General features: G+C 27.5%; 1 protein-coding gene across 2 annotated transcripts; it reads right to left on the bottom strand.

Annotated features, from left to right (window-relative positions):
* Window positions 1-15902: 15902 nt before the first annotated feature.
* Window positions 15903-21469, bottom strand: LOC135923885 (uncharacterized). Of its 2 annotated transcripts, none has more exons than XM_065458874.1 (7): window positions 21232-21469; window positions 20865-21189; window positions 20721-20824; window positions 20604-20678; window positions 17177-17225; window positions 16993-17134; window positions 15903-16287 (listed from the first exon to the last, which is right to left on the bottom strand). In XM_065458874.1, the coding sequence occupies exons 1-7, from the start codon at window positions 21404-21406 to the stop codon at window positions 16099-16101; spliced, it is 1059 nt and encodes a 352-aa protein (XP_065314946.1). In that variant the 5' UTR covers window positions 21407-21469; the 3' UTR covers window positions 15903-16098. The 2 variants fall into 2 exon arrangements, with proteins under 2 accessions (XP_065314946.1, XP_065314947.1); XM_065458875.1 differs by having other exon boundaries at window positions 20721-20810.
* Between the last annotated feature and the right edge of the window lie 2930 nt (window positions 21470-24399).

Below are 24399 nucleotides of genomic sequence, written 5' to 3'. Positions count from 1 at the left end.
TATCATTATAATGACTATAAAAACAATGGTATAAATCTTATAAATTAAAATATTAGTACACATAAAATTAACACATATAAAATGATTGAAATTCTTGATGATAGTATATAGTTTAAATGTATTTTAGTGACTAAAGAAAACTGTGATAATAATATAAATATAACATGTAATGTAAAAAAGGTGGATGAAATTCTCATACATAAAATTTTTAAAAAGTAGTATCCAAATCATATTTAAAGGATGACACTTGTGAGAATAAAAGTATCAAGAGAATATACAACCTAAAAAAATACCTTATATAATAAATGATAAAGTAGACGAATTTCCCAAATATAAAATTTTAAAAACAATAGAATTTAAATTATGTTTTTAGGACAAATATGAAAGTAATAACAACTACTTTAACATATTATTTCCATTTAAGATAAAAGAAAATAGAGAGGAGAATGTTAACATATTAGGATTGATTTTATTATTTCTTTTATTTTACATTATATTAACTTTATATTTACCTAACGGACTGATTTTATTATTTCTTTCACTTTATATATTAACTTAATGGTTTCTTAATACCTAGGTCGTTTAAATAATTGTTATTTTATATTAACCGATTAAGTAAATTGAATTTTGTAACATATATATATATAGATGTAAAATTTATTAGATTGAGGAGTTAAAAATTTTTAAATAAATAAAAATTAAAATAAATATCATATTACTTCCTCATTTGTGAACAACTCCCTACCTACCTTAACATATTTATAATACTTTAAATAGTGTTCGACTATTAAAATATGTAACTCTTGATAAAAACTTAATACCGAAAATTCAAATCATAACTAAAAATAAATAAATTCGAAAAGATATTAACTATTTTATATCTTTATGTATATAATATTTAATGATTTTTACTATATGTATCTATTATAATACATCATAATTTAATAATAAAATAAAACAATCTAAAATAAATTATTACCAGGATACTTATAGTTATATTATATAAAATAATGAATACAATCAAAAGTACCTCTTTAAATTAGAATTGAAGATTTTGAAACTGATTTTATACTTTAAGAGCACATTTTAAAGCTTCATATGATTCTGAAGATGATAATTAAATAACAACATCCATTTACGCTAATCTATAAATAATATTCAAATTAATAAACTATAATATAGGACAAAAATGGCTGGTTATAAAATACAGATGTGATAAAGGAAACAGCTGATTAAAAAAAATCCTTTTTCTTAAAAAATTTGGATTTTAATATTTAAAGATGTTAAACTTAAACTTAGCCACCACCCACCCTTAAAGTAATTAAATTATTTTTGCAGTTCTTGGGTATAGGCTTTTGTTTTGCCCATTTCTTTTTGTTTATTAGCCTATAGACGTTTAAGCAACAGTTCTCGGACTGATGCGCGTACAAGTACATGCGGCTTGCCCACAAACGTGTGAAGGGCTCCTCATTTTTTCTCCCCTTAATTAACTATCCAGTTTGATGGATTTTTGAGGAAAACCTAGCGTAGCTCTGTTGTAACAACCAGAGGGCGAAAACGCTTTTATCACGTATCACGTAATATTAAATTTATATTTATTTTCAAAAGAATATAAATAAGATGTTAGAAAAATAAAAGGAACGTCGTTCTTCCAAAATAAAACGATAGTTCGAACGCGTTCGATTTGAACGCGCTCGTTTACTACATAGGTTCTACATTCATTTTATTGATTTAATAATAAATATTTTGGGGTCCGGGTTCGGATACAGGAATAAAATTTGAAAAGACCCGGGTCCAGAGTTCGGGTCCATGTTCAGGGAACATAAAAATAATGACTCAAAATAAGATTTTTTTTATATTCATTTATTATTATACTTCAATATATACATATTCATAATTTACAAATGAAAAATTTAAAAATGAAATAATTATATTTTAAATGTTTTATTCTCGCACAATCATAATATATTCTAAAATATCATCCTTGAGTTTTCCACGTAAAGTAGACAATATATATTTTAAAGATGAAAATTTACGTTCAACCCTACCTAAAATAGAGTTATCTTTATAAAATTATTGTACTTGTATCGCCGGTACAACCATGAAGATTCTAGATACAGGGTTTCCCATTCAAAAAAGGAAAAGTCCCAATAAAAAAAGGAAAAGTTTCAATATAGAAGGAAAAGGGTCAATCATAAAAGGAAAAGTGTCAATCAAAAAAGGAAAATACCGATCAAAAAAAGAAAAGTGTCGAACCAAAAAGGAAAAGGTTCAATCAAAAAAGGAAAAGTGTCAAACAAAAAAGGAAAAGGTCCTATAAAAAACGGAAAAGTGTCAATCGAAAAAGGAAAATTCCCAAAAGGAAAGGAAAAGTGTCAATCAAAAAAGGAAAATTCCCATTCAAAAAAGGAAAATCTTATTTTTTAAAAAAAATTATAAATTTTTCAATTTTTCTTAAATTTTTATTTATTTTTGTCATTCCTTCTTATTTAATTTCTAACTTTTTGCGATTTCTTTACTTTATTTGTATCTTTTCTCAATTTATTTTTCTTACTATATCTTTTCTCAATCTTTTTTCTTCTCATTTTTGATAATTATTTTGTATTTTTAAAAATAATTTATTTAAATCCATTTTTTTAACAATTCTTTACTTTTTTTTTCATCATACATATGTCGTAATTTTTAAAGGGATCATAACTATCCGGAATCTTCACGGGATTTAAAGGGATCCCTTTAAAATTTCAATTTTTTAAAGGATAAAGAACTATACAACATTATCACGTTTGAACCATGATATAGAAGAATCTTATTTTAAAAAGCGTTTTCCGTGCGTTTCGTTTTTTAATTTTATTGTTATTCATTAATTTTCAATGTTGTTTTTTTTGGCCTTATGAAATAAGATATGTCTAATATAGGGTATCAATCGATAGCTAAATAAAAGATCTATTCAACTGGAGGTCAATCTCTCCCTGGGCGGGTCAGAAATATTTTTATCATCACAAAATATCGAATTGGGTATCAATAGTATGGTTTGACTGAAAGTCTTCATTCTTGGTCTGGATGGGTATGACTTGGCCTAGGGGTAGGGGGGGTTGTAAAAAATATTTTTTTTTGATATGGGTATCAAATAAAAGCTAATTTTAATATCGTTTGACTAAAAGTCTTCATTCTTGGTCTTGATGTTAACTTGGGGTGGGGGGGGGGGGTGGGCGGGGGTGTAAAAGATAATTTTTTGATATGAGTATCAAATAAAACTAATTTTAATATCGTTTGACTGAAAGTCTTTATTCTTGGTCTTGATGGGTATGATTTGGTCTGGGGGGGGGGGTGGATTGAGGAGAGGGTGTAAAAAATAATTTTTTTGGATATGTGCATCAAATAAAAGGTAATAAAAATATTTTTTTATTGTAATCATAATATTCACTCATAGAGGGCGGGTCTAGGTCTTGAGGGGTCAGGAATATTTTTATCACCACAAAATATCGATATGGGTATCAAATAAAAGCTAATTTAAATATCTTTAAATTGAAATTATTTATTTTTTGTGTTGATGGGTGTGACTATCAGGCCCTCAGGACAATTAAATTTTTTAATTTAATAATAGAAATGAATAAATACCTCGATGTTATTTTTATATTGATAGTATTGGTTGGCTACCACGCTAATAGAATAACTCAGTTCTCACTTCTTCACAGAGAACCGGGGTGAACCGTAATGAACCGTTAAATTATTATAAACCATTATAAATATCAGAGCCGTAACCGTAACCGAACCGATATAATCATTTTTTGAAGGAGTAATAAGAACCTTTATAAAAAAGGTTTAACCGGTTTAAACCGGTTCAGTTTTTATATTTTAGGAATCAAAAAAATGAATGCCCAGAATTATATAAACTTAATCTTATAGTACTGATGGTTCCCGTAGAAAGGACCTTTTCGGGGCTAAAATTTGTGTTATCGTCACAACAAACAAATATGAATCCATTTATATTAGAAAATATATTACTTATAATATATTTAAAAATGAGTTATTTTGAATCTTATATATTTTTTTTACATATAGTTTATAGATGCTTATAATAAAAATAAATTAGACGATGGTTTTGTTTCAATAAAAAAAAATTTCTAACAGTAATGAACCATTAAGAACCTTTATAATTAGCTGAACCGAACCTAACCTATGTAAATTTATTCTTAAGAACCGTAATCAAAACATAATTATAATTTTTTACATACTGAACCGTAACCAAATTGAACCATAACGATTCCGGTCCCTGCTTCTTCAAAGCTATCCTCTTATCCCAACAATGCATATATGTAAAAGCCCTACAGATTGAAATTTCTTTACGATTATTTACTATTCAGAAAGATTTATGCAATGACCAGCCATTAAATATAAAGGAATTTCATTTCTCTTATTTAACATTTTAATACGGTTTCTTTTCCATTCATATCATAAGTTATACTGTCCCAAGTGCGATTCTTAGGATTATTTCAGAAGAAAATTTTGATTTTTTTATCATGTTACTGAAAAAATTTAGAAGTATTAAGTATAAGTTTATACTTAGAAGTAAAGTTGAATTTTTATCTACTCATATATTCTGTCATAAACACCCACTTTATATGCATACTTTGCTTGTGATAGGCGAAGGGCAGTCTCACTGGCTAACGGTACCATTTTCAATAAAATATATGACCGTCCCGTGGCCCATATATTATTTCCTTCCTAGTCTTTATTTTTGGCCTGATTAATCCCAATTATAATATAAATTTAAAAAATAAGCAAAGTTAAATAAAAATCAGGTGAGAAATATTTACTAATTATTTTGCAATAAATTAAATAATATTAATAAATTAATATCTGAATATTTAAATTTTACTGCTTAACATTAAAATAGTGAATAAATAAAAATCAGGTGAGAAATATTCACTAATTATTTTGCAATAAATTAAATAATATTAATAAATTAATTACTGAATATTTAAATTTTACTGCTTAACATTAAAATAGTGAATAAATAAATTATCAAAGTTGTTACTGATTATTTAAATTTAAGTACAACATTAAAATTGAGTATTTAATAAATATTTTGAGTTTGAAATTTCTTCCCTATTAGCTTTTTTTTTTAAATCGCGGGGCAGCTGGCAGCAATGAGGAGTATCTAAAAACATATTTCCACTAATAAAATTTGAAAACCAAATATTCTAATGATGTTATTTCCCCCTCCCCTTCTTCTCCCACTCGTTGTAGAAGCGATTCCAGAAACAAATTCCGATTATTGATAACTTATATAGAAACTGCCAATTTATTCTAAAATATAGAGTCGTTTTATACCGATAATCCAGAACCTATAAAATATTTTCTCATTCTCTCACTTCAGGATTGCCTCATATATTATATCTAAAAGTTGAGACAATCGTAGTCAAGAATCCCAGCAGGGAACTCTGCAATGATACTTTTTTTTATCAGATATTTATATATATTCGTAGATTCTGATATATTAAACGTAACACATACGAGATATTATAGAAAGGTGTTAATCATGTATAAGATTGTCTATATTAAAATTAAATTACTCATCAAAACATTTAAAAACATCAATCACAATTTTTACTCATAATACTAAAAAGTAATGGTATAATAATTTTTATATATTTAAAAAGAGATTATTTCTATGGTACTTTATTCAAGCTGAAAACTTTAAATTTCATAGCTTGGTACTGTAAATATGTATTAAAAATAAAAGATTTATAGAAAATTACATTGCTATATGTCAAACAGGGTGATAATTTTATAACACCTAAAATATAAAGATTTATGTGTTATATTTTAAATCACCCTCTAAATTCATTTCCTTACTAGCGAAATTTCAATTTTTTAACTTAATTTAGTTATATTATTTTCTTTCGATTTTTCAAATGTATTATGTAAATCTAAGGCTTTTATGTCAGTGATGTCTTTGTCGATAGATATAAATTTTAACAAATCCACTAAAAACTTATTTTCTTTCCTAGATTTTAGATTCAATTTGAAATTCATAACGAAATCTCTATTATTGGAATTATTATCACCATCATCGGCCATAGTTGTAAAGGTTAAACTTGAAATAGTAATAGTATCATTTCTCAGTATTTGAAGCATCGCTGGCTTAAAGTCGTTTTCCTGATTTTCCATTTGTTGAAACTTATGGGAGTTGGGATTATTCATAGTTTCTTTATTTATCATATTCAAATTGATGTGATCCTGGTACGATATTATATTTGAATATATATCTTTATAAATATTCGAGTTTTTATCAGCTATATTTTTGTCATACGGTCTATGCGCATCATCCCATGGCCAGGTATGAATAGGCTTGTTACCATAAGAAGAGGGCATTAATGTATCGTTATCTTTTAAATTTTCACTTTTAAAAAACTCCAAATATTTTTGTAGTAAATTCTTTGTTGTCAGGGTATTACTGGTAGTGGTTTGTATCCATTCCATCTTTTTTAACCTTAAAAACACTTCAAAATCGTCCAATTTTGTCATATTCTTGCACGTTATATTTTGATTTACCAAATCAATATTGTAGTTACTCATTACTTTAGATAAATAATGGCGACTAGCTTGGGAGTAACTACTTTCGTGTCTAACATCTTGCCCTCTTTGTATATCAAGTATTTCTTGAAACGATAGGTATTTTCCATAATTAAAATCGTCAGTTAAATTATTTTTCTCATATAATATGCTCCGTTTTCGTTTATGCTTTTGTAGTTTTTCGAATATATCTTGACTTATGTTGGTGTAACTCGGTTTGTAAAATTTATTAATATGGAATGCACTAAATATTGTAATCTCGTTATAAAGTATCACCATGTTTATAATGATTCTAATCATCAAATTACTCTTAAAAACATAATGAAAAATTGTCAAATCATTTTTTTATAACAATCAAAAAAAAAGAATTTATGATTATAATCATCAATATTTACGTTTATTATCTTAAATAATTATTTTTCTTTTAATAACTAAAAGCTTCCGGTTAAATTTTTTTACAGACCTGAGGGCGCGAAAAAAATCATGTAAAGGAACATTTATTATCTCGTATTTTTTATTCTGATTAACCTTTGACATCCTTTACAGAATTGCTCCAAAGTTTAATATGGCCGGTGTAGTATTGTAAAATAAATACGGTATTGATTCTACAATATTGTAAAATTAATACCGTATTGATAATTTATGACCGAACCTCAGCTTTTACGAATAAAATCTAAAATATAATTTAAATCTTTGAGTCGACATTTATAGATGACAATTATAGATTCTCATTCAATCAATAAGGTAGATTTAATTTGTTTGAATTCATAATATCTTTTATAAAACTTTGAATCAACAACCCTCATTTGTCTGTGATTACAGTGTTGTGATGATTTAATGAAACATATTGACGATTTAATTAAAACCCATCCATATAAAATTATTTTCTTTGCAATTAAAATATAGACAAAGCATTATTGAAAATTCTTTTATTACTCCTTTTGTTATTTTAATTATTTTTGCAAAGAAAATAATTGTATATGGATGAGTTTTAATTTAATCGTCAATATGTTTCATTAAATCATCGCAACACTATAGCTTAAGCTTTTGTATTAAATTAAGGCTTGAGATCCCAATAATACAATGGCAAATCAAGAAAATTTGTATACATTGTATTTATTTAAAATTTTCTAAAGGATGGAGTTGAAAGTAAACAAATAAAAATTATATAGGATATCAAGAATTGTAAAATAAATAAATTCCCTTAAAAAATTATATAAAAAAATAGAAAAAAACTATTAAATCTATTTTAAATAAATTCAAATCGAAAATGGCCGCCAATATTTCTGAAGCGGTGGAAAAATATATAATAAATATTTTTAATGGCCGCCAATATATTTGAAGCGATTATATAATAATAAATATTTTACAATTTTAATAGCCTCCAATATATTTGAAACGATGAAAAAATATATTATGAATAAATATTTTACAATTTTAATGGCCGCCAATATATTAAAACGATGAAAAAAATATATGAGAAAATATTTTACAATTTTAATGGCCGCCAATATATTTGAAGCAATGAAAACATCTCTTAAAAATTAATACGGTATTGATTCAAAAATACCAAATTATCACTACGGTATTGAATCTACAGTGATAATATCAATACGATATAGAAGAGAGAATGGGTATTGATTTCACAATCCTACACCGGTTCATAAATAGCTAACTCAGGATAGGATGAATTTTTTTTAAATTGTGGCCGAAATTGAAAATATGGTATCTGTGCTCTGAATTTTATAAGACAAAATAGAGGTTTTGAATTTTCGGAAATAAACCTTTTTCGGCCGAATAATGGGGGAGGGGTCTGGCCGCAGGGGTGGTATAAGATGCCTTCCAAGCGGTTCAGGGGCGGTTTCAAGCAAGAAAAGGGAACAGAGGGAAGAAAAGGAGGAGGATGCCAGGAGGGGGTGAGATAATAATTTTTCTTTTCTCTTTTTTTAATCGTTTTTTTTCCCGTGGTCCTACATTTTATTTTTTTTTATTTTTAGGTTGAAAATCAGGGATGTGAACCCGGACCCGGATCCCTCCTTATTTTGGCTGAACCCGGACCCTTTTAAAAAGTGAAGGGTCTAAGGGTTCAGGGTGTTAAAAATTTTTAACTTAAATTTTTATTTTTTAAATTAATGTAAAAATACAATTTTTAAAAAATAATATAAAATTTTTATAATTTTTAAAAAATAATATAAAATTTTTATAATTTTTAAAAAATAATATAAAATTTTTATAATTTTTAAAAAATAATATAAAATTTTTATAATTTTTAAAAAATAATATAAAATTTTTATAATTTTCTTCGTGGAATCATTTATTTTATCTTCACGTTTTTCTTCCTGGACTTCATTTCATTTTATTTAGATATTGATACTGTTATATTGTGGAAATAGTTTAAATAAAATCACTCGAGGTGATAATGAAATATTTTATGTAAAAGTTAAAATCGATTTAAATGTAAAAGTAAAAATCAATTTAAAGGTAAAAAGTTAAAAATGATTTGAAATGGATGTATAACGATAAAATGTAAATAGATTATATTTGAAAGACATAACTGTAGGATATTGATATATTATAATTTTTTTGTATATATTGTTATGTTTTTTTTGTTATATGACAGTTTGAAATTTATATGTTATAATAAAAAAAGATAAATTAAATATTTGTGTTTTAAATGTTTCAGCTTTAAATCGTATTAATTAATGTTTAAAAATGTGTCAACTTTAAATTATAAAATCTCATCCTTATCACATATCCGAGAAATCGTAAAATTCTTATATGGTGGCAACGTATTCCGACGTTTACAATTCTTATAATAGTCTCAGTTTATAGTTACAATATGACAGAGCGCTTTCGATACATCATGATTATAAGATGTCCATCACGTGAAATCACGCAACATCGCTATGCTTCGACGCACAAATCCATTACGTTTATACACGAGACATTCTTTTTTAATGCTCAATGCTATCAACGAGACTGAATCATTTGACCAACGCTACCAGATAAATTTATTAGCTTGTATTATTCAATTTTATATACGAATATAAATATATTTTTTTTCCGTGTGATATATGATATAAATAAGATATGAAATAAACGATCATTATAAATAATATACATTATGAAACCGTTAGTAAATACAAAAAATAATATAGTTGACGTACCGGCGTTTACAGGGAACGTTGAGTTTTTTTTAAAAAGATTCGATTCCGTATTAAAAGATAGCCAATGGACGGAAGCGGAAAAAGCGAGTATTTTCACAAACAGATTACCAGAAGACGAGTACTTAAATCTAGAGGCAATCTGTACATCGTCCGAGTTCTCTAATCTTACAAATTTAATCGAGAAGTTTAAACTTCTACACCCTGAAAAATCTATGGACAGTTACAAGGTTGATTTTGCGGCGGCTGTGCAAAATCCAGGTGAAAAATTTCAGGCCTGGGTAACTCGAGTATGTGGTTTAAATACTAAATGTAAGTATAAAGACTTTGAGAGAGCAATAGAGAAAATAAGGCTTTCATCGATAAGTAAGAAAATCAGGCAGAGAATTTCTAAAATGGAAAATGTAAATATAGATATGATACTAAAGGCAGCAGCAGATATAGAAGAGAAAGAAGCGTGTGACAATATTTTAAATAAAATTGATAATATAAAAATTGAAGCAGGAACCACGGTGAAAGCGATAGATGAGGTCGAAGTCAAGAGGATAAGTTCGGATAATCAACTGGTGAAATACGATGGTAACAATAGATTGGCATGTACTTCAAATGATAATGGGTTTAGACGGCAGTGGACACCTAGATGCGATAATTGGCAGAGGTTTCAAGGAAACAATTATGATTCACGTTATCGTAACAATTTCAATCCGCGGTATCAAAATAACTTTAATCATAGATATCAATATAATGACAGAGCTCCAAGATCGAGATTCAATAATGATAATTATAACGATAGGCGTAATTATGACAGATACAATGATAGAAATAATAATGATTCAAGATACAGACCAAGATATAATCAGAATTACGATCAAAGTTATAATCGTAACTACAATCAGAATTGCAACCAAAACTACAATCAATCGTATAATAATAACAGATACCGAAATAATGACAATAATCAACGGCGATACTCAAATAAATTAAATACGGTCAATATAGAAGAAATAAAGGAAATAAAGGATGTAAATTGTGATAAAATTGAAAAAGAAGAATATAGTCTTTTTAATGTGGATATAAATAATCTTGATGATGATAATAACAAAGCGTATGACGCATATAAAATCACGATGCACCTTAATGATGTGCCAATTGAATTACAGATAGACACGGGGTCAAGATTCACAATACTACCAATAAGTGTTGCAAGAAAAATTGGTATTAAAACATTAAAGAAATCGGAAACAAAACTTACGGGCTACGATGGGAGAATTATAAAGGTGTTGGGTACCGTTGACATCAAGGCAAAATATGGAAAAACAAGACAGAGACCTTGAACATACACGTAGTGCAGAGCAATAAAATACCGCTGTTAGGTAGGACATGGTTAAAAGCGTTTGGCAACATATTAGTTCAATTTGTAAACCATGTCGAAGAAAATTATGATGATGCAATACAAAAGATGATAAACGAATGTAAAACCAAAGTTGACAAAAAGCCTATAAATCGCAGTTATGTTAAACTTTATCTTAAACAGGACGCTATACCAAAAATAATACCGCCAAGACGAGTGCCATATAAACGACATGATTTGTTAACAAAGGAGTTGCAGAAGTGGATCGATGACAAGATAATCGAGCAAGTGGACGACGTACGCTGGGCGAGTCCGCTCACACCTGTTTATAAGAGCGATGGTACATTGAGGCTTTGCGTAGACTTCAAGAGCACTGCACTGGTAGACTTCAAATACCCAATTCCAAGAATCAATGACCTTATATCAAAGCTGTCAAAAGGCAAGAAGTTTACAAAAATAGATTTTAAGAATGCTTTCCTTCAAATACCAATTCACAAATAATCAAGAAATCTTCTCACCATATCCACGCATAGAGGCTACTTCAGATTCACCAGACTTCCTTTCGGTTTAAAGACATCATCAGCTATTTTTCAACAGACTATGAACAAGATTTTCGGTGATTTAAAAGACGCTATTTTCTACATTGATGACTTATTAATTACTGGTGATGATGACGAAAAACACATGAAAAACATAAAATTGGGTTTTGACAGAATCTCAAAATATGGACTAATACCTAATTTTACGAAGAGTATATTTTTCAAGAAAGAAATACGATTTCTTGAACACGACATCGATGATAAGGGGATTCATCCGAATGGAGAAAAGATAAAGGCCATTACGGACATGCCAGTACCAACAACTAAAGAAGAACTGGCAAAGTTTTTGGGCATGGCTAGTTATTACCGAAAATTTTTATGTAATTTTGCGGATTTAGCGGATCCATTATACAAGATAGCAAATAAAGGAAAATTTTTGTGGAATGACGTACATCAAAGATGTTATGATGATTTGAAGAATCTAATTAGTACACCACCATCGTTAAATTATTACAATCCAGATTTGCCGATAGGTATCGCGACGGATGCTTCGGAAAAAGGTTTAGGTGCTGTATTATTTCATATAGAAGGAAATGGCAAGGAGATGCCTATAGCATACGCATCGAGAACTTTATTGAAAGTAGAAATTAATTATACAAATATCGAGAGAGAGGCTTTAGCAATAGTATATGCAGTGAAGAAGTTTCAGGAGTACCTCATAGGCTCCAAATTCGTCATTATAACCGACCACAAGCCACTCGTTTGCATATTTACAAAAGGATTAAAAGATAACACGTCAATATCGATGAGATTGCAAAAGTGGAATTTGGCTATGGGAGCTTACGATTTCACGATAGTTCACAGAGCTGGTAATCGCAATACAATACCAGACTGTTTATCAAGATTACCACAAAGAAATACTGAAGAGGGTATACAAAATATAGAAAATAATGAGATTACTAGTGATTTATGGGACATACCAATTAACTTTCAAAGAATAGTGAAAGAAACAAACGATGATGATGAATTAATGGAAGTAATAAATAACATCAAACATGGTGAAGATATAAAAAACAATACATACAAGAATATGGAAATGGAGTTGAGTTTGATAAAGAATTGCCTTTTTAAAGAAAACCGAATCATAATACCGAGGAAAATGAGAAATGAGATGTTAAAAGATTTACACAAAGGACATTTAGGCGCAGGCAAGATAAAATTATTGGCGAAAGATTATTTATGGTGGCCTGGTATAAATGCAAATGTAGATCAAGAGGTAAAAGAGTGTGAAGAATGTAACAAATGGGCAGACAATCCACACAATATACAAAATCCATGGAGAATCGCGACTAAAATTTTTGAATGAGTACATATTAACTTTGCACAGTTCGGAGATAATGATTACATGGTATTTGTGGACGCATATAGCAAATTTCCAATAATAAAGAGAATGAAAAATATTACAACAGAATCTACTGTGAAAGAACTGATGAGAATAATAAGTCTATTTGGAATACCATATAACATCGTGACGGATAATGGCACCAATTTCACTAGTCACCTATTTAAAAAATTTTGTGAGGATCATGAAATAAAACATATTTTGACTGCTCCACATCATCAACAATCCAATGGTCAATGCGAACGTATGATTAAATCAATGAAAATGAGCTTGAAGAGAAATGTGGAGAATAACACAAAAGTTAACGCCGAGATAGCTTTAGAAATTTTTTTGTTTAATTATCGAAATACTCCAAATGCGACGACAAATATGATACCAAGCAAATTAGTGTCTTCTAGAAGTATAAGGACAAAATGGGATTTGGTTAAACCTATGGAGGAAAAAGATAACGTATTAAATCGCAAAATAACAGTAACGAGAAATATCAACGTAGGAGATAAAATTTGGTATAAAACGTTCAAGGAAAACATGTGGGATAAAGGAGTAGTGATACATAAAGATAGAAATTTATCATACAAAATAGATACTGGACATAATATAATAAGAAGACATTTGAATCAAATAAAAATAAGATCGACAAGTAATGATTATACGACGAGTGAACGAGTTTTTAGAGGGGGGAAGAGGTCAGGAGCAAGATCAAAAGAAAGAACAAGATCAAGTTCAAGTTCAAAGCCAGATACGAGATCGAAATCAAATAAGTGTTCAAGAGCCAAGTCGACAATACAATTTGAGACCGAAGAAATTCATTCATTATAAATAAACTATATAAAATAAAATATAATTTTTTTAGTTAAATTTGATGTTAGAACGAAAAGGTACATGGACTTGGAATAAATAAAGAACTTAGGGATTACCTCAATATACGATACGAATGATGGGTACAATGAAGGGGGAAACTAAAAGAGAAGGAAATGTTATATTGTGGAAATAATTTAAATAAAATCACTCGAGGTGATAATGAAATATTTTATGTAAAAGTTAAAATCGATTTAAATGTAAAAGTAAAAATCAATTTAAAAAGTTAAAAATGATTTGAAATGGATGTATAACGATAAAATGTAAATAGATTATATTTGAAAGATATAATTGTAGGATATTGATATATTATAATTTTTTTGTATATATTGTTGTTTTTTTTGTTATATGACAGTTTGAAATTTATATGTTATAATAAAAAAAGATAAATTAAATATTTGTGTTTTAAATGTTTCAGCTTTAAATCGTATTAATTAATGTTTAAAAATGTGTCAACTTTAAATTATAAAATCTCATCCTTATCACATATCCGAGAAATCGTAAAATTCTTATAGATACCATACATTATTTTATAGTGTAAGTAATAATATTTTATTATGTAAATTTATTTGCTCTTATTAGAAATACTTTGACTATTTTTATTTGAAAGTGAAATATTTGGAATTATTTTGTACTGCAAGTAATAATATTTTAATTTTAAAGGCTAATTTATTAATATCTTTTATAAAAATTTTATTAAGTGATTATTTTGCAGTGTTAGTTATGTTTTTTGAGCAGTAAATTTAAATTAATCAAAATTGGCAGGTTTTGCAAATATATAATTTTATTATAAGTTATCAAGAATATTCAAATCCATGAAAAGGCAAATGGAAATTTTAGATTGCACAACACGTTGGTCCTCTATATGTATGATGCTAGAGCGATTATTAAGTTTGAAAGATTTCTGTAATTATTTTATTGTAAGAGCATGTGAAGTCTTTTGTCGGAAGATGATTGGAATTAAATAAAAGACCTTACTAGTATGTTGGTTCTTTTAAAAATAACTACAATAAGATTGCAAGCAGAACAGTTATGTTTATCGGATTTTTATGGCATATGGATAAGATTTCGATTAGAGTTAGAAAGATTTACAAGTTCTTTTTCATATGAAGTATTAGAAAATATGAAAATTAGATAGCAACAATATTTACAAAATAGTGTTGTATAGGCTTCAATATATTTAGACCCGCGATATCAAGTTTTATTAATTAGTGAGCAAAAACAAATGGCTATAGACCATCTTTAAGATTTATGGCATACCCAAAACTCTATTATTTAATATATTGGAGGCTACAACAATATCTACTGGTTGTAGCGATAACAATGATAATGATAACGATATTGATGATAATGATATTGATGATCTGGAAATTTTACTATTAGATAGAGAAAAAAAATATTAAATTATCATCTGATAGAAAGGAGCAAAAAATATCTATTGTATCTTTAATAGAAAAGTTCTCGGAAGTTAAGAGAATAAATAGAGATGCAAACATTTTAAAATTCTGGGAGGAAAATTCTTCAATATATCCAGAATTATATACCTTGTCTAGAATCGTCATGGCTGTACCGGCGACACAAGTAAAATAATTTATGTATTATAAAAATGACTATCTATTTTAGGTAAGCGTGGAACGTGGATTTTTATCGTTCAAATATATTTTGTCTAATTTACGTGGAAATCTGAAGGATGATATTTTAGAAGATATCATGATTGTGCGATTGAATAAAATAGTTAAAATATAAATTATCTCATTTCGAATTATAAATGTGTATATAATGAAGTATAATAAAAAATGAATGAAAAAAAGTCTTATTTTGAGTCATTATTTTTATGTTCCCTCTGAACCCGGACCCTTGACCCGGGTCCTTTTTAAATTTATTACCGGGCCCGAACTCGGACCCTTTTTTTTTGTCGAAGGGTTCACATCCCTGTTGAAAATATCAAATATAAGAATTATCTATCTATTTTATTTTTAATTTCAAAATAAGTCATTATAATAGCTCGAGATTTTTATTTGACGACTTTTAATAAAAAATATTTGCAAGAATTTTATGGAAATATAAACCATCGATCGTAATAAGCTTAAAGCTGAATTTATAAACCAAAGTGGCATTTAAATTTATTCGTACATTATTAACTAAGCTATGTAAAATTACAATTTCAAAATAATAAATACCAATTATTAACAATATTTAAATAATTCAAAATTCTTTGTTGACTAAATCACTGTATTCGTGAATTCCTAAGGGTGTTACAACAATGCAACATATCGACCTTCCCTCCTTCAAAAGGCATTTGATGCCGTATACGGGCGAATGGACATCTATAATGTTGTAAGGATAAATGTTCGCATCTTGTATTTTTTCTTCATATTTGTAAATTAGTATTCTCTGAATAAAATATCAAAATAAAGTAAATAAATAAGTCATTACGATAATTGAGAAAATTGGAAGTAAGATCATAAATAAAAAAAATCTAAGAATTAGTTCTAGAAGACCCTTAAATTTATAGTCAAAATCTTTCACATTTTCAAAATTAAATAATAATTTTGATAGGAAAGATTATTAAAATTAATGACTCTAAATCAGGGTTTAACTTTGTTCAAAATTCAAAAATCTTCAAAGATCCTTCCTCTTTTAAAAATGTGAAATTATTTTACGAAAAGATCTTCAATTTTTTTGATCTTCAAAGATTTTTTCCTCAAAATTTTGGGCGAAAAAAAATTTTCAAATGCTCATTTAAAGATTTTTGTTAAACCCTGATCTAAATTTAATTTTTAAATAATTTAAAAATATATTAATTAGAATTAATATAAGGTAAAAAGTGGCAAATAATTTAAAGTGCATGTCTATTATAATATTCTAGATTTTATACAAATTATAGCTGGTTCTTGGTTATTACTAAATTGGGAATTATAATGTTAACCACATTGATATAGTTATCTATCTCCTCAAATTGATTATTCAATTTTCATTCAAAATCTCTCCTCAAGGGTCAAACAATCCTTATTGATGATATAAAAAAATTCCTTATGTGGTCATGTGAAGGGTTAATTATATTTTTAATAAAACCGTTTAAATAAAAATGTATATTACTCCTTGAAATGTTCCGATGAATATTATAAACTTGTTAATTCCGATATTTTGCAAGGGGCATATATCATGAGCAGTGATGACATCATATTTTGTGCTTTCACTCAAAAAAATATCCCTTTTAAATCTTGTACAAGCAATATCCCTTCGGCAAAATAGTTCAGAATTAAAAAGAAATGAAGTTTACTGATAAACATGAGCACCAGTAAGAGCACCACAGATTAACAAGTTAATTGCTTAATATAAAAAAATGGTTATTTAGTAAAATATTGTTTTTCTGATATATATATACATAATCAATTTTCAATTAAAATCTTAGTAAAAATATATAAAATCAATAACATTTTAGTAAATTTCTCAATTTTAAAGTATAGGAATATGATATCCGATAAGTTTTTTGGTATCAAATAGTAGTTTTGTTGATATATTTCAAAATCAGAAGAGAAAGATAGATGGAAAACTTTCATGGGACTTTTGTCTACTGATAATCTCGTAAAGTTAGCTGTTGGCAACAAGAGAAACAGAGTTGAAGGAAGGATAATATGGAAGATGGTTATGGAAATTTTAAGGTGAATGAGTAAGGAATACAAATATTAAATTATTTGATTCATTCAAAAGAAACGAATACTATTAATTTATTATTCGAATTTGTATTCACATTTGAATAGGTCTGTGTATATAGGTCAACAAAGAATATAAGAGCTATTTGGCATTAAAAATAATCATCCAGAAATGCTATGAATACAAATTACCAGTTTATTTTACTTTATTGATTTCACCAGAGAATTCGATAATATAAAGCAGATTGAATTGTGGTCAATTATGTCTGAATATGGTGGTAATCGGGAACCTGATAGAAAAAAAATACGGAAAATTAACTACGGAAAAAAAATTAAAGTTAAAAAAAAACTCAGAAAAAAACCTTAAGGATTAAAATTAAGTAGAACCCCCAGGTCTCTTTAAGGATGGGAGACGACCCGATGGAATTACACAAATTCATTGGGAGAATGGCCGATTTCTAGGGTGGGATTTCTCCTGCGTTGGCCCCCTCTCACCCTCCAACATCAATAAAGACATTTTAAAATACACCGAAGATTTTAAAACAAATCGTACTAGTTGTCACGACAACCTTAACATCCTCTGGAAGTCAGGCTCTTAGCCTAATTAAAAAGATTGGCAGAGCCTTAAGAACTAAATCAGGAGACCCAAAAGAAGGCGTCTACTTACGTCAAGGCATAGGAATTCAGATTATAAAATCTAATTTCACATGCTTCATATGCTCATTCCCCTAGGAGCCCGATTAATCTAGATTTTCTCCTTCTTCCCTAAATTATTTAACCACCCACCCCCCCTTCTTCCTCATATAATCATTTGCATTAATTATATTTCCATTATATCTATTATTATACTTTGTATTATGAAGTCGTTGTTTGTTATTGAATTTTCTAGAATTATGTTTTGGACATGATTTTATTTTTATATTAATATAGAATTAAAATAGATATGTTATGTATTATATTATTCTACATATATATTTTTTATAATAGATTTAGTATTTAAATAGTGTTTATTAATAAGGATTTAAACATATTTTTATTTTTAAGTTTTTTTTCCGCAGTTTTTTCGGTTGATTTTTTTTTCCACAGGCTTTTTTTCTGGGATTCGAAAATGTTATAGAACTCAATATAATACATATATTAAAAAACCTTTATACTGGTTTCAAGATAAACAATAATATATCTTCTTCCTCCAAAAAGAAAAATGCAAAAAAAGTATGCACCCTATTACTGCTCTTGTAATAAATAGGATGATTAGTATTTGCAACGGTCCGGTCCCGTCCGGTGTATTTCTTATAAAATGAGACCGGACCGATGGACCTTTAAGTCAAGTAAGACCGGACCGTGGGACCATCCAGTCCGGCCCGATCCCGTCTAAAAAAATTTTTTATTAAGCTACAAAAGTTTTATTCTGCATTAAATTTAATAAAAATGAAAAGTGTTAAATTACCAATATTTTAAATATATCATCAAATCATTTTTATTATATTATACAATACAAATGCCTAATATTTCAAAAGAATATTAAAATACAAATTTATTGAATATAATTTAAATCAATTTGATTACATATTTAATTGGTTTTTTTGATATATATATTTGAGGTCTGCATTGCGCGGGTTTTTGGACTATAAGCCTGCCGACAAATGTTTTTACAAAATTTAACCCACCCGCCCAGCACGCCCATAGTTTTCAAAAACAAACATACTCACCCGCCAGCCTATTAGTCTAAAATTCCTTACGCCCGTCCATTAGTCTAAAAATTTTTACTCGCCCACCCATTATTTATGAAAAATTTTAAGCCAAGCTCGCTATTATAAAATTTAATTATAGCTATTCTTTTAAGCATCTAATATAAAAAATTTCAGCATTACACCTCTAAAAAACGTTTTTAGGAAATTACTATATTAAGCATAAAAAATATTCAATTTAAATTATGGATAATTTATTTGATCAAATAAAATATTTATGAAAATATAAATATAAAATTGATATTATATGTAATTAATAGTGCAAAAATAATAATGAATCGACATTTTCTGGATTCAAACACGTTCTTCTTTGTACTAGAAACCTTCCAGCAATGCTAAATCTTTGTTCAAAAGAAGCACTAGTTGCAGGCATTGCCAATATTTTTCTTGCTAATCTTGTTAGCTTTGGCAAATCTCTTTCTTGTCGTTTCCACCAAGGTAGTTTTAAATAAAAAAAAAAGTTTATTAATTTTAAGAAAAATTTTATACCAAAAAAGTACACTTTAATTTTTAATATCCAAAAAAGTTCATAGGAACAATTTTTTATTAATATTTACTTAAATGATTTAAAATTTTTTTAACCCTGCTCATTGTTTAAATTTCTTTACCCGCCCATAGTTTAAAATATTTTTTAACCTGCCCGTAGTTTAAAATATTTTTTTAACCGCCCATCCGTTCTTTAAAAAAATTTGCCCGCACAATGCAGACCTCTAATATATATAATGCGATAGCTATTTGATTATAAATAAATTATATATAAATAAATATTTCAATTATCTTCTAAAAAATAAAAAAATATTCCATTTTTTATCCAAGATTCAAGTGTCATTATAAATTAAATGGTCTTTGGATTCATTCTATATCGTTTTTTTGTTATTTTATTATTTGTACATGCACATTAACTAAAATGCAATTCATAGTACAGTAAACTTTTATCTTCTTTAATCAGTCTTTGGTTGTACGGAACTGTCTTGTGGGACCCAAGAGTCGGATGAGACTGACTAGGACCGGACCGTCAGTCCAACCGGACCCTTGCAAGCACTAAGAATGATCAAAACAACTATTAGGGCAGAAAATTTAATTGAAATAACAGGATTACATCTTACATCAGTTATATAGTATTAATATTGACGAACCTTATTACTCATATCCTAGTTCATGTATTTTTTCAATAAAACTTTTTATTCAAAAAATATATAAATATCTCATTTATTTATCATATATAAAAGTCAAAAATAAATTTTTAAAGGATTGTACACTAACTATATATACATTTTAAAAGTATGAATTTTTGTTTTGTAAATACCTGAATTATTTGATTGAAAAAATTTAACATCTACAATCATATAGTTTAAATTAATTTCACATTTGTTGTGTACATCTAATTATTTGGCAAAATTAAATATTGAATAAGTTAACAAACCATTAAGGTTTTTATCTACTTGCAGTAAGTAACAGTGTCCATTGGATGATCCAGTTATAAAGTAAATTTTATTGGTATGTTTTGCTATATCTAAACAGATAACACTTTAATATATCTAAAATTGAGTAAGATTTGTAAATTTACTCTTCTTTGATTTCCCTAAACAATTTAAAATCATGTATAGAACTGTTTAAAAAATCTGAAAACTGAATACATGAAATTTTATTATTGATTTGTGTGATTAAACCAAAGTTTAATACATTTATATCATCAGTGTTTTTCAAGCAAATATAATATGGAAAGTCATATAATAAAATAAAAAACACACATTCAAGTATGAGACAATTTGATGAGTTTATCTTAATATCATACATAGAAAAATTATAAAATGGAAATTGCCTATGTGTGAAGGCTAAAATTTTTTGTAAATAAGAACTAAATAATTTTATTTCTAATGCTTCATAATCATCTAAATGAAAATCATTAATATATAGTATAGAAATATATATACTTTTCATTTTTGGTGGTAAACATGGTAATAAGGACTGATTTACTGATGGAATATAAGAATATAATTTTCTATCAGAAATGACAAAATATATGTAATATGAGTCGATTTCCAAGGCGGCAAATCCCCTCTGATTTGTGACTAAATTTACTCTTAAAAATTCGCTTTTTAAAAACATTCGGTTTCCAAAAAGAGAGGTATATTATAACTATAACATATGTGTATGTCAGTTGTCAATAACATTTAATAATGATTTCCGTGCTTATGATGTATGGACACTTCATCGTAAAGTTTCGTCCAAATCTGTGATTGGTTCATTAAAGTACGGGAAAAGTAATAAAATATTTTTTTTATAATCATAATAATGAAATTGAAACGGTGTCAAACAACATCAAAATTCTTCTGGAGAAAACAATTAATTCCAATATTATTCAAAGTTAACATCAATTTAGTAATGTTATTTTAGAAAACAAAATTACTAATAAAAAATCCAAAAGAGGACATAATATTCTATGTTTTAATGATTTACTATGCATAGGGTAATAAATTCTACATCATATTACCAATGTAGAAAAAGAAGTAGTTTTGGACAGGGTATTTTACAATCAGATAAGTTCACATCAGGATCATACCTTAGAAAAATGTATTAATGAAATAGTAGTTATATTTAGGTATATTGTTTTCATTTTAAGGTTATATAGATTTAGGATTACCTATGCTTAGGACAACCATTATCAGTAATAATATGGAGCCTTAGGTCAGCAAGTGGAGACTAAATTTATAAGGATCAGGATGTACGCAACCCCTGAGCACGGAGCGTGGAGACCCGGTTGGTGTCCCCTCCGAGATTGGAGACAAAATGCTCTATGTTCCGATGCGGAGTGAAGACGTGTCGTGAGTGCGGTCAACGTCTCAACAACGAAGGCCAGAAGTGACGGAAATGCAGGCGATATCTCAACAAAGACGGCCCTTAGTCTTAGAGGTTCCGGGCAAACAGGTGGTACCCCATGAAGAATTTATGGAATTGGAAGTAGGGAAAAAGGAATTGGATGAGATATTTGGATCATAGGAAGCACAGACCGATGCCCCTCCAATAAGGAACTTTGGAGTGAGGAAGAGTGGGGAAGAGTGGAGATGTCCTGAGTGGTGTTCATTGTATATATTATTTTTGTAAATTTTTTTTTGTTTGTAAATTTTTTATATTTTAATTTTTTTACGCGAAATAATCTTAGTGTTAACATTGGCGTATTGGTTTGCGTATAGTATATAAGACTCAGGATGAGTCGTATTATTTTTATTTTAAAGATTTATTTTTTTATATATCGAATTATAAGGTTAATGATGCTTGGTACCTTAAGGTACCATCTATCAAATTTGAATTTTGTTCATTTTTCATTTGGATAGGCACTACCAAATATATTTATAATATATATTTGAAAAATCGTGATTTTTGGAAAGCCTCTATGGCCTAGTAGGCAAGAGCTTGGCTTACTTATCCTATGCTCCCGAGTTCGAATCCCGGGAATGATCATGTTTTTTTTTCTTATTCTAACTTGGTGGTTCCATCATTGGGCGGATGATATATAGAGCCGGACTCGACCACGTGATTCCGTAATATTAAATAATAAGGGTCTTATTACATTTTAATAAATTTTGGTCGGTATTTAGCAAATTAGATTGGTATTTAAAATATTTCCATACATTCTCTTGGTAGTAAGCATCATTAACCGAATTATAAAGTATAAAAAGGCCGTTTTCGGCAGAACATGTACTATTATTGTTTTTTATTTTGAATTTAATAAAATCTATTCCATTTACGTCACTAGGAGGGAGGCAAAGGGGGTCGAGCCCCCTGGAAAATTTGAATAGCCTTTTGAAGCAAAAAAATTTTTTTTTTAATGGTTCCTTAATATCCTCTTGAACTAAAAATAATTTTAATTGCCCCCTGAACTATTTCTTTTATAATTCTATTGAGTAATGTATAGATTTATTTATTATTTAAAAATTAATAATACTATCTAAATTTTTATTAAATGAATACTATTTTAATTATTAGATTAGATTAAAACATGTAAATTATATTTTCATTGTCAGCTTGCAATCAAATTCTGTGTTTAAAATAGAATATAAATATCACTCAATAAATATTAATTTAGAATTAATAGTTTAAGCATAATTGACTTTTATTATTTAAATTATTATCTAATTAAATAAATATTAATTAAAAATTTACAAATTTAATATTGGAATTAGCCGAGTTAAAATCCCTAATCAACTATATTATTGATTTTTAAATTTAATTACCATGCCTCTTCCTAAATTATTTTCAAGGTCCAAATCCAAATAGGTATAAGAGATTTATTTATAAAAAGTAAGTAGACATATAGTTTATAATCTTTTATTATATATAATTGGCTATAAAATATTAGGTAAAATGCCACTTATACGTATTTGAAATATATTACAGTTAATATTATAATTTACTAATAAATGCTTTTGATAATAAATATAAGTAATAATTAACGCCATCTATTTGTTTAGAAATATTATTAAAAAATTAACATCTTATTAGTTATCCAACAATAGATGTAATAAATTAGATAACTTTTCTTCTCTTTTTTACGTATTTTTAGGAAAGCTATTTTTTTCTTATTTGAAAAACAGTTTTGAGTTTAATTTTTAATTCGAGTATATTTTTGATATTTTTACAACTACTATTATTTTAAGATATAATATACCAACTAGATGTGGTGCGACAATAATATATAAAATCTTAATTGCTTTTATCATATCACTCTGGTTCTTATTTTAGTTACAAAATGTTTTATTTCTAATATGGCCGTGTAAATAACTTAAGGTTTCATTATATTTGCATAATATCTTCTAAAGATTTTTAGTGTTTTTGTTTTATCAATTTATCTAACATAAATTCTGATATGAGTAATCATTGTTAGTGTCATGGCTATGACTGCAAATTAAGTAGCATCTATCATTTGTGTGGCTATGTAATTTAAAATTATTATTACAGCTGCTAAGAGCATATGATTGAATATTTTATAAGCAATAATGGTTAACTGTGTAGTCGTTTATATATCATTAAAAATGGAAGGTAATCTTTTATAAATTTAATATCTCACAATAATTTTCTCGATTACTTATCTAGCTTCCATA

This window comes from Gordionus sp. m RMFG-2023, chromosome 2 (genome assembly GCF_954871325.1).
Source record: "Gordionus sp. m RMFG-2023 chromosome 2, tfGorSpeb1-WG-v2, whole genome shotgun sequence".
NCBI classification, from domain to species: Eukaryota; Metazoa; Nematomorpha; class Gordioida; order Chordodea; family Parachordodidae; genus Gordionus; species Gordionus sp. m RMFG-2023.
The sequence above is the reverse complement of the archived record's forward strand: the minus strand, read 5'-3'. Positions and strand labels throughout refer to the sequence as shown.